The sequence below is a fragment of the Chaetodon trifascialis genome, chromosome 16 (assembly GCF_039877785.1).
Source record: "Chaetodon trifascialis isolate fChaTrf1 chromosome 16, fChaTrf1.hap1, whole genome shotgun sequence".
Taxonomy (NCBI): domain Eukaryota; kingdom Metazoa; phylum Chordata; class Actinopteri; order Chaetodontiformes; family Chaetodontidae; genus Chaetodon; species Chaetodon trifascialis.
The window spans coordinates 4,779,187-4,791,354 of record NC_092071.1 but is presented as its reverse complement, the minus strand read 5'-3'; the positions used below and the strand labels follow the sequence as shown (position 1 = coordinate 4,791,354).

The 12,168-nt window shown below is 42.7% G+C and overlaps 1 protein-coding gene across 1 annotated transcript in view; it reads right to left on the bottom strand.

Moving 5' to 3' along the window:
* The window catches only part of grk6 (G protein-coupled receptor kinase 6), a 40,128-nt gene that overhangs the window by 15,483 nt on the left and 12,477 nt on the right, over positions 1 to 12,168 (bottom strand). The window contains exons 3-5 of the mRNA XM_070983179.1: positions 6,064 to 6,176; positions 1,214 to 1,291; positions 622 to 722 (exon numbers count right to left, since the gene is read on the bottom strand). Coding sequence (XP_070839280.1) covers positions 622 to 722; positions 1,214 to 1,291; positions 6,064 to 6,176 — 292 coding nt within the window. The remainder of the gene's footprint in view (positions 1 to 621; positions 723 to 1,213; positions 1,292 to 6,063; positions 6,177 to 12,168) is intronic.

The following is a 12,168-nucleotide window of genomic DNA, read 5'->3' as shown; positions in this document are numbered from 1 at the left end:
ACTGTAGTGCACAAACTTGGTATTGTTGTCATTGTGCGAGTGCTCCGGGTGAGACTTCTGAAGCAGTCAAAGTGATAAATGTTGAATGGTATAAATAATGAGATGTTCTGCAGACAAAAATCTGAACAACGTGCAGCTTGTCAAGTTTGCATCGTGTCGCACAATCTCGCCTTATATTCTTGTCAGGGTAATCTAAAACACATGATATGTCATGATTTCAGTTATATCACCCTGCATCATCAGCGCTACAAGAAAATCAGCAGAGGTCACATTTTATGGATTTGTTTAACAGCTCAGTTAAATTTTCTCTAAATTTCACCTTTACGTTACAGTCAGTTATGTCTCTACACTGCCAGGTGTGTAATTCTGGTGGGGAACATTTTTTTTGCCAAAAAACTAAATTATTTTAGTATAAAAAAACTATTAGAAATCATCCTTAAAAAAACAACATGTGTAATCATAGTATGTAAATTCTTTTCCAGTCATTAAACCATAAAATTTCCCAAAATAAGACAAAGAACATGATGGCTCTGATGAAGCGACGCGTCCAATTCCTGGTCTGAAAAAATAACAAAAAATGGACAAAAATAAGAAGCACAGATGGGACGCCTGTGAGCTTACTTGGTACAGTCTTTGAAGAGCTCTTTGCAGGCCTCCTGCTGCAGCCTCTCTGCACACTGAGCCATCATGGCCTCCTCCACCTCAGGCACGTGGTCCTCTGACTGCACCGCAAAAAAACAAGAAGTCCAGGTAAACAAGGTGACTCAACCCCAACAGTCAACTCAGAGCAAAGCCAGATGAACTGGGTTTAAGAAGCTGCTGGAAGATGACTGTCCTCAGCGCTCTGCAGACTTCTGCATGTTCAGACTTGAGTGCACACAGATGCAGACAGACGCAGGTGAGACTGGAGCGCAGAGAGTTATCAGGAAGGAAACCTCATCCTGCCTCGCACTGCAGACATGGAAGCTGCAGTTTCGTAATACTCATCAGTGCACACTGTCTCTGTGCTGCTGCTGTAAAGGTTCTTCTTTAAAGGATGGTGGTTTCACTGGTTTCAGATCAGATTTCTAACTTCAGATAATCCTGCCAGGCTGTAATGAGCCCAGACTATTTTCTCTCCTCGTGGTGCATTCATGAAAGCTCTGTAAAGTGGAGAATCTATGTATTATTTCATTACTTTGGAATTTTTAGGGTCCCTGAAAGCAGCAGCTACCTTTGGGTTGAAGTATTTGTCGATGAGTTCCTGACCGCACTCCTTCCTCTTCTCGTCTGGAGTCACCTCGTACTCCGCCTGCAGAGAAACACATGGAGACAAAATGAGCCGCAGAACCTCTCCTGGATGCAGTTTGCTGGGGTCCAAATGCACAAATGACGCATGCACACTAAAAGCATCCATATGCCACTTCCCAGGCACAGGAACTATGAATACTCAAGGACACATATTATCAAATTAAACATGGCGCTGTGAGATAAAAAAAAGAGTTTGGACCAAGGCCACCTGAAATAAAGACAGCCAGAACGAAAGCAGGAAAACAACTGAAATCTACAGGAATATATAAAAATTAAGTTTCATGAAAATGAGTTTTAAATATTAATGTTTGATTTTACAGTTTCATGGTTACATATCTTTTTATCTTTTATTCATTACATTTATTTACCAAATACTTTGGGTCTGGACAACATGGCACATGTAAGTCAATATTAAAAATTAAACTGGTTTGATGAGACTGAGCATTAATGTGAAGCAGATTAAAGGTTAGTGTTAAAGTCATCAACGAATGTTCAATCAATCAAACCCCCTAGAAGTGGTGAGGAAGTAGTTTAACTAAACAAGACTTTCAGCAGCTGTATTTTAAGGTCATGTTTTTCTCTTTTTACAGGCCAACAAATGTCTGAGAAAAGACCCCCCCCCCCTCCTTTTTTCTCTTGCTCCTTCAGGAAGTACGTGCTTCAACAAGCCAATCAGATTTGTCATCGTTTTTCTTTGCTGTTCCAAACTCCAGCGATCTCCACACACGCTGGAGCAAAGCGCACACACACACACACACACACACACACACACACACACACACACACACACACACACACACACACACACACACACACACACACACACACACATACCCACACACACACACACACTGCTTGTAACTGCTTTTTCTTTATTCAGGCAAAACCATTAAGAGAAATTTCTAGGATGTTCATGAACTGGTAAAAGCAGTAAAGAGTCGTGCGCAAAAGAAAACTTTGTTGACTTGTTTAATTCGTTTTTAATTAGCTTTCATTTCTTCAGCTGTGACACAATCTGATCATATCATCACGATGATATAATGGCTGTGCCGAAGGTCAATAAACAATAATAATGAATGACTGCTCTGCTGCAACGCCGGCTCCCTATGTGTCCGCTGAAACCTCTCAAGGCCTCAGCTTCAGAAAAAACCCAATTTAAGATTTAATTGACGAGTTCGGGGAGGCCTGTTCCACACCCTGCAGTACACGGACTGATTGTATCTACTCCCCCTCACATTAACATCCCTCTGAATGGCTCGCAGTAAACTAAGCCTGACTGGAAAACTCCAAAGTGCTTCCTCTCCCCTCTCGCGGCGAGAGCCTGTAAACTAATGCTAAGTGACAGCGGAGACGGGTCAAATCTCATTTTCCTTCTCTATCTCGTCCTCTCGCAGAGTTCTCGGGGAAGAGACGGGAAGCGGTTGTGGGGTAAAAGAGAGCCTAATTGCTTTGCATGTGAAGTTGCATCCGCCGGACGGCTGAAAGCTGTAAAGCAGTTTGGCTGAGCTGCTCAGTCAGACTGGAGCCTCGCCGCCTTCACGCAGACAGATGGAGGTCTTCGTCAGCCTCTCCGCCTCCATCCGTCACACCTGATGGCAAACAATCACCAATCCATTGACTGATTGATCGGCAGTCACATAACTTGTCGCATCAGAAACAGGAAAGCAGAGTCCAACATGTGATACTGTCTGACTGAACTGCTCGAATACTCAAACAATCAGATGTTATATTTGTCTATAAACTTCAGCTGAGCTAGCACTCAGGACGTCGCTACTGGCTTTGTTCTAGACTGAAATACCAAAATATAAGATGATATTGTTTCCTGGATATTACTTCTAAAATAGGTGATGTGTTTGAGAACTAGACATCTATTTGTTCACAGCAGCAGATTATTTTTAAGTAGAGAACCAACCAGCTCCTACATTGCATCAATAGCCTTACTGTTGCTAAGCTAGCAAGATTTCTTTACATGTTTACAGTGTTTTTTCCTAACATAATCAGCCTTAAAGGTTAGAAGGCGGCCTCGTTTCGGGAGTTTCATGCAGCTCATGTAACAGATTTTCCTGCCATGCAGGAATTTCGCCAATTTCCTGACGACTGAAAACTTTGCGGAATATCAGCAGAAACATCTGCAGAGCAGCCGAGAATCAGCGGTGTCACTGGATGTCATGATGAGGAAAGCTAAAGTGTACACACACACACACACACACACACACACACACACACACACACACACACTCTGGTGGGAATAAAACAAGTGACTGACTGAAACATTCCTCAAGTGAGCAGAGCGAGCAGCGAGCCGTTAAGCCATCAACAGAAAATGTGTGTGTGTGTGTGTGTGTGTGTGTGTGTGTGTGTGTGTGTGTGTGTGTGTGTGTGCGTGTGTGTGTGTGTGTGTGTGTGTGTGTGTGTGTGTGTGTGTGTGTGTGTGCGTGTGTGTGTGTGTGTCATGGATACAACATCGGAGGAAGAGGAGGGCAACACACTGACGCACTTTTCTCTCCTTTGCTCCCAGAAGTCAAGAGTTCCTGTATTTCATTAAACAGATATTAAACTCTACTTCCTCCTCCTCCTCCTCCTCCTCCTCCCCCTCCTCCCCCTCCTCCTCCTCACTCCAAAATTCAAGTGTTGGACGCATTTCAGGATAATTAAACTTCCTGCATCAAAGGCCTGACATGAGAACTAGCTCACCCATTTACTTCCACCAGCTGCCTGTAAAACACAGTTTATAAAGGGTCAGTTCACCCAAATCCCCTAAAAAAAAAACAGCTTTTCCCACGTAGACTGGTGGCATCTACCCATACAGATAGTTTTCTGTGTGTGTGTGTGTGTGTGTGTGTGTGTGTGTGTGTGTGTGTGTGTGTGTGTGTGTGTGTGTGCAGGTTTTAGATTTATGTACAGTGAAAATAATTGGAATTTAATTGGAATTTCATTTCATTTGGAATTTCATTACTTGACTAAAAAGCTTCCAGAAAAAGCATCCTTGTCACTCATAACAACAGTTTGTCACTTTATTTACTTCACTTCGTAAGTATTAACAGCTGAATCCGCAGCTCCCCTCGGCTTTACAGAGCTTTGCAGTGAGTTTCAGTTCATGGTTTATTTTGGAATTTGGAATTTCCCCTCGTGGGACTAATAAAGGAATATTGATTATTTGTCCAGTCACAGCTTCACTGTTCTGGTTCACTCTCACTGTGCACTGCCTGCTCAGCTGCAAACCCAGTGGAGCATTTAGCAGCTAAAGAGCCAGGAGTCGCTTTCAGGAAGGTTCCCGTAGCTCAAGAGCTGCTCTTTCTGCCGAAATTCTCAGAAAATTCTGAGAATCGTGACGTTTTCAAAGAATTTCCACTTGGTCCTGGATAAGATAAAAGTTATTCACAAAGTGTCTCCGACCTGATGAGAGCTCCTAAGGTGAGCAACTGTTAGGAGCAGGGAGGAGAACTTTGAAGAGGCTGAAGAGTTTCTTACGCAGAGGAGAAAATGGTCAAATAATGTCTGAAAACGACCAATGCTGTAACGGCAGAAATGAAGGTGATCATAACACAGATATTTGGCAACTGGAAAAATGCATGCATGGACATATCGGCCTCTGCTGTTGTTGGTGTACCATCCAAAGTTTTCCTAAATCACTCCTAAGCTAGGACTCCAGACTAGAAATGTTCAGGCTAAGTTGTGCGCTCTCTAAGAGGACTCTTAGAAATGTTTGTGAACACGACCACCAGATGTTTCCCTGACAAGTTGTTAGAGACCAAAACAGAGCTAACAAACATTTAATATTGAACTGACAATCATCAGGTGACAGACACGACTCCATATGACCGATGGTGTTGCTCTGCAGCTGCTGGATGTGGAAAGTTCCCCACATCAACTTAAACAGTGATGATATTTCAATGCTGGGTTCACACCTTGCTTCCTGCCCACAGGTGTTTGAACAAAGGGCTTTAGTCGCCTCTGTCAGCGGTTTCCAGGTGACATATATTTCCATTTTAAATGTGTAAATGCATGTAACGTTGGCCTCCAACACTAAAAATATCTGCATGTCAGGAACTCCTCCCTCGAAACCTTTTGGTCCATCCTCACCCTCTTCTTCATCAAACCTTTTTTTATTTGACACCTGCCTCCCTCCTTCTCACCACTTACACACACACACACACACACACACACACACACACACACACACACACACACACACACACACACACACACACACACACATCCTCCCTCCTTCCCTCCCTCCCCTCTATAACAGGAACTGAGGAGCATTACAAGGAAGACAGAAAAAAAAGTCCTTGAGACCCCCCCCCCCCCCCCCCCCCCCCGTTCCCACACACACACACACACACACACACACACACACACACACACACACACACACACACACACACACACACACACACATACAATTCATTCCTTTTGTCTTTCCACACTAGTAGTCATGGAAAAGGCCATTTGGGGCAAAACTCTCCAACCTAAACTCTCACACTTCCGAGAACAAGACAAACATTGAAATACACACGCACACACACACACACACACACACACACACACACACTTGTGCACATTGCATAGACTTACATGCATCTCCTGGACACTTATCCTAACCCAAAGCCCAGGTCTGCATCCTAAAATTTCAGGATTCAGCGTTTTGATCCCAACAAAGTTGCCGGACCCCACACAGTGAGTGGGCTCACCACAAATATAACATAAACAATGCTGCACACACACACACACACACACACACACACACACACACACACACACTGCTCTTACCACAGCATCCAGGAACTTGACGCAGCGCCTCAGTTCGGGTCGAGTCTCACAGAACTGTCTGAAGAGTAAGCGTCCAATAGGCTGCCGCTCACACAGGCTGCTGTAGTCCTTCTCTACAGACAGGAAGAGACACTGAAGTTAGCTGTCAGCTGAAAGGTGTCTCACGATTCAATGGGAATTGATAGACGGTATACTGCTGCTGAGGTTATCAAACAAACTGCCACTTTGTCTGAGACAGTCCTGCAGTGTTAGTTTAAGTACAACATGAGTCAAGTGGACGGTGAATCAGTGGTTATTGTTTTGTGTTTCTTGTAGTCATCCCTGCTGCAACTAATTTTTGTGAGTGATCAGGATCAGCAGCAGCACCTGGAACTTGGACTCAGTTTGACCTCCTGATATTTGTCTCTAATGTGGCCAGGAAACAAATAAAGGCAGAAGTTGTGACAATGGCTCCATGTTGGGTCACGTTATGCTGAGCAAATTTCCTGTACTGGAAATGTGCCATTAGACACGAATCATTATGTGCCTTTCACATGTTTTTAAGCTCTAATTATCCACAAAAGGTCACTGAGAATGTCTGCTGTTCTGTTACTGTACAGCCAAACTTCTTCACTAAAAATCTATAACAAACAGAGTCATAAACAATATGATGCAGCAGGAACTTGACTGACTGAAAAGAGCATAATAGAAAACAACAGTGAATGATGCAGACGCACACACGACTGTTGGTGTTCACACACACTTTATGATCATATTTGCATGGGTCCGGAGTCTCATTCAAGGTAACATTGTTTCTAAAGATGGGAAGATAAATCCAGAGGGTTGGGACTAAAACAGCAAAGGAAGGACCGTCTTTAGTTCTGCAGTTGAGCGAGGGATCGATAAAAGGCCGAAATTAGAGGATCGGGGTAGTCAAGAAGTGGAATATGGGACAAGCAGATAAGAAATGTGACTTGGGGCAAGGTCATGAAGATCCATATGAGAAATCCACAGGATCCTGTAGTTTATTCACATTTTACGGGAAGCCAACGGAGGGTCATGAGGGACTGTTGGGGAGTTGTAGTTCATAGCCTGGCAGCTACATTCTGAACTGTAAAAGGTTTAGGGAAGCTTGACTAAGACATGTTTAAAGGGAATTACAATAAGCAAAGGAAGGAGAAAATGAAAGAGTGGATCAGTAATTCAAGATCTGTAGAAGATGAGATCCTGATTTTTGTAATGTTTCGTAGCTAAAGAAAAGAGTGTATCATCGGCATAGGTGATGTGACATGTCATAAAAGCGGATAGATAAACCACCCAGAGGCATGTACAATGGAAAGAATTTTTCAGGGATTTTAGCTTGGAGATTGGTCTGTAATTCTCTAACTGGCCTGGGTCTAGAGAAGGTTTTTAATCAAAAATAATCTTTAATGGGAGTCCGAAAATATTTGTCATGGTACGCAGAAATCTGGAGTTGAAGTATTTGACGGCAAAGAACAGGCTTTGAACAGATTTTAACCACACTGCACTTCCTTAACATATGATCTGATATTATTTTGATGCTATTGAAACAATTGTTATAATGCTTGCAGCCTTGACATCCAAACCCCTGAGTTCTTCTGTCCAGCTGTGCTTCAGGATCAAAAACAACACCAAGGAGTTGTAAATTTGCATCTGTGTGGATGCAAAGCAACTCAGGAACAAGCAAATGTGATTCAGGAAGGAGCAGAGAGGTCAGAGTAATCGAAAGGACAGAGGAAAACGATCTTTAGAACCTTTCAATCAGACCACTCTGACTCACCGATCAGTCAAACAATTCTCATCTGTACAACACAAGTCCAAACTCAACAATGGGATCATAAAATAACAAATCCTTGTTCTCTGTGTCTCAATCTCTAAGCAGGACATCTTACAGCACCTGAGCTAAAATACATGCTAATGGGAGGAAAAACTGTCTTGGTTCGGTCTGCGCAGTGAGGCCCATTCCTTTAAAAATCATGTGCTGTCATATGAATTTACTTCTAAACAAAGTCCTGTTTCAAATACACTGCACGTATTCTTCAGGCCTAACAAGTGTGTCGTGCTCTCTCCATTCCCCAGAAAAAAATTTGCAACATTCACATTTGCATTTTGAATATTTTGGAATTTGCATTGTTTACGACAGTTTATTGGACAGTAGCCTTCTTCTGTACTTGTACAGTACCAAGCACTTGATTTATGAAGGTGTCTAGTTCTAAACAGTAAATGTTTTCTTTATTTTCCTGATAAATTACTAAAATGACTGAATGGATGAGATTGAAAGAGCAGATGGAGATATCCCAAATTTAAGTGGTATGTTTGAAAACAGGGTTTTTCCTCCTTCGTTCTCAAAGAATAAATGAAAAAAAAAATCCCATCCACACAAGCACCATTTCTAAAAATCTCTGTCCAAAATGAAAACGCAAAAATACAACAGAAGCCCTCTAAAGACCATGTCAAACCAGGAGGCAGCAATATAACCCGAACCCAAAAGCCATGCTGGCCAATCAGACGCTGAATAAAAATTTTTACCGGTAGGTTCCCTACAACTAGACGTCCGACCGGGTCTCGTCCAAGAAGTGTAGAGATGTAAAATGTAGGAAAAAAATAGCCGTGTACGTGTAAACTCTGCCTAAATCCCTAACATGGGACAAACTTACAATACTTTCTATCCTACATTTCCCATAATGCAACCAGTGGCATCTTTTCATCAGACACTCCCTGCCTGGTGAAGTAAATGAGCACGACTTGGGTGGAACCCCTCTTCAACTGTCTGAAGATCAGTGCTGAGTTGTTTCCTGTTGATGACAGTGACTGACAGCAAGCCTCGTTCTGTCAGGTTCTGCTGTTTTTATCCCACTTTAGGAGTTTTTCTGCTCTATTTGTCTCTCTCCTGCTCTGCCATGCTGCTGCATCCTCTTTGTTCTACTCTGTTCTACTCTAATGATCTCTTTTCTCTCTACTCTGCTCCAAAGTCCTTCCTATGTCCTGCAGCAAAGTGAACAGAGCAGGACAAAGTGAAGTGATATCTGGAGAGAGCCAGAGTGGGATATCTGGAAGGCAACAACAAGAAAATCATCAGGTTGTTCCAGGCTCTTGTGACACTAATTAACACTGCTAATTGACATCTTATAATGTGTGTTTACATTCAATCCAAACCCATTATTGTCCTCTGAAAAACAAAGATTAGCTTCATTACAGTTGATGGAGCTACTTGTCCGATCCCACACTGGCTACTCATGCGTGAAATATAACATCCCACAGTTCTGGGAAACACAAATTTCATTATGTGTTTGTGCATCAGTGGACTTTCTCAATACATCACTGGAGGTGTGATGTACATGAAAGGAGCTCTGGGGCAGTACAGAACATGCTGTACATCATCATATAGAGAATTTACACAAAGAGGCCTCTGTCCAGCCTCCCGCTGGCTCTGCAGGCCTCAAGGTCCCCACAGTAAAATTATTATGCCACGGGTTTGAAAACAGATCAAGGCCCTTGCTCTTCTGACTGCCTCTCTCTTTACAGAATAATCAGGGGAAATCAGGAGAAGTAAACAAGCTGAGGTTATCGGGTGGATTCTCGCTTTTAGCTCTGTGCAGGAACACTGTATGCAAAGGTTTTCTTTGTGCTAGTCATGATAGCACTGATGCTCTACGGATGCCAGTGTGGGTTGTCGGTCAGTCCCAGTGGTCCAAACTGAAATATCTCAACAGCTATTGGACAGGTGGCCATGCAATTTTGTACTGAGGATGAATCTGACTTAAATGATCCCATGACCTTTCCTCTAACATCACCATGAGGCTCACATTTGTGGTTTTGAGTGTGCTTCTCCAATGCTGAATTGACTGCACTGAAATTTGCTAAAGATGTTCATGTTCCCCTCAGGATGAATTGTAATAGTTTGAATGCCTAAAATTGTTCAATAGTTTGGTTAGCTAGCTAATGTCTGCAAAACTAGGAACATTTTCATCTGCCGTCAGATGGTAAACGCAGCAAACATACCTTTTCAACATCATTAGCATTGTCAATGTGAGCATGTTAGCGTGCCGACTTTAGTACTTAGCTCAAAGCACCACGATTTAAGTACAGCCTCACTGAGCTGCCAGCATGGCTGTAGTCTTGTTAACCAATTGTTAAAGATCCCCTCTAATGAATATCCAGTTTTTAAACCTTATGAACATGTCCATATGGTATTTTCTTATATGTTACAAGGCAGGTGCTTCATAAGCATTCAATGTCAGGCCTGAACATTCCTGAATGGGAACCGCAGTGGACCAATGACAGTCTCACAAAAATGGATTCAGACAGGCAGAAACCAACCCTGTCAACTTGCAGATTAGGGCTCCGAAGAAATGAGAGGCATCAGCGGAGAAGCCTGGTGTCGCTGCACATCTGTATCTTGCAATGTGAGTTTCACTATTTTCAAAAGAATGCCAGAGACATGTTCTGTTTCTGGTTGCGAAGCCGATGGAGGGTTGGCCATTTTTTGCTTTTAAAAGCAATTGATTATAACATCTGTGCTTTAACGATCAGTTGAATGTCACTACAGGCTGCAGTTTACAGAATATATCTTACAGCAATCAGATCCCCAGTGGCTTTAATGCCCGATAGGGATGAATGTTGGAACATATTTCTGTGAGGACATGAGCTGCTGACAGAAAAGGTTTCTGCAGCCACAGCAGCTGAACTTTAAAGTCAGTATGGACCTGGTTTACCGTAAGATCGACTTCCCTTAATGGCCTGTAGATGAGGGCACTGAGCATTGAGGAGGAGGAGAGGAGCCAGCATCTATCAAGACTCTTGATACTTTCATTTTGTAAAGAGGACAAGCACGTGCAGTGAGTTTCCTGCACGTGTCTCTCAGAAAGGACATGGACACCAGCAGCAAGTCACTGGGGGAGAAAGGTGAGAACAATTTACATTTTTTTCTTAATTGCCTTGATGTGTTTTTGCAACCTGTGCAGCGAACCAGCCCATCAAACTTTTACTAAATGAATAACATAATTTCCAGGCATGCAGCCTGTTTAAATGATGGTTTGCACTCTTTCTCATCGAGCGATTTAGATAAAGCAGTTTGTGTGACATCTCTAACCCTGGCATTGCTGCAGTAATGTCACTGGAGGCCAAACTTTCACTGAGGAAGAGCTGGACAACTGGTGTCTCCAAAGACTTCCCCATGTTTGATTCACACACCCCTCCATCACATCTGCTTTCTCTATTTGCTTCAGTTTAAAGTGGAAAACACCAGCTGACTCATCTGCTGTCTCCTTCTTCATGTGACTTCAATACTGAACATTGTACCTCTGCATTTTCTCCAAGGATGAGTCAACACAGCAGAAACAGGCTTCTCTTCAATATTGTGAGCAGGAGACTCACAGGAAATCAGCGTTTGCACAACGCTTTCCAAGCCATGTTTTTTATGTTAAAGTGATTTAAAGAGCAAAGGCAACCGAAACCTTTAAATGACATTTAAATGCATTCGAAGATTTGATCACTGCATCTAAAATTTTAGAATGAACAAAATTGGCAGAAATGCATCTGAACAAAGGAGGAAAGGTGCAACATCACATTAGACAGTGTTGTGCAAGAGAGAAAAGCTGCACACTGCCTGCATGGTATGAGACTGTATGTGTTGTAAATGTAAGGAGAGAAGAGGAGCATGACGGAGAGAAGAGAAAAAGAAACAGAAAAAAGAAGAGAACAACCTGCATCTGACAAACAAGGAAGTTGACAGTTTCCTGAACGTCTTTCTCAAGACTCCCTCCCACTCACCTCTTTCTTCTGGTTTCATAAAAACTGTCAACAGTCAGACTCACCAAGACTTTCAGACGTGAATCATTACTGAGCTCTTCTCTTTCCACATCTTATTACTTGTCTTATTTCCATTTCTCACTCTTCCTAGTCTCAACACATCTTTACTTTCCTTTTCTACACATTTATCAGCATAACTTCTCCCCTCGCCAGGACATCAGCTTTTCAAAACACATGTGGTTTTGTGCAGCTACACCTTGAACTTCCTGCCTGCACGTCACGTCGTCTGTGGGACAGCATGTGTGAGTGAACTCATTCAAATCCATGCTTATTTGCATAGCACCTTTCAGGAAA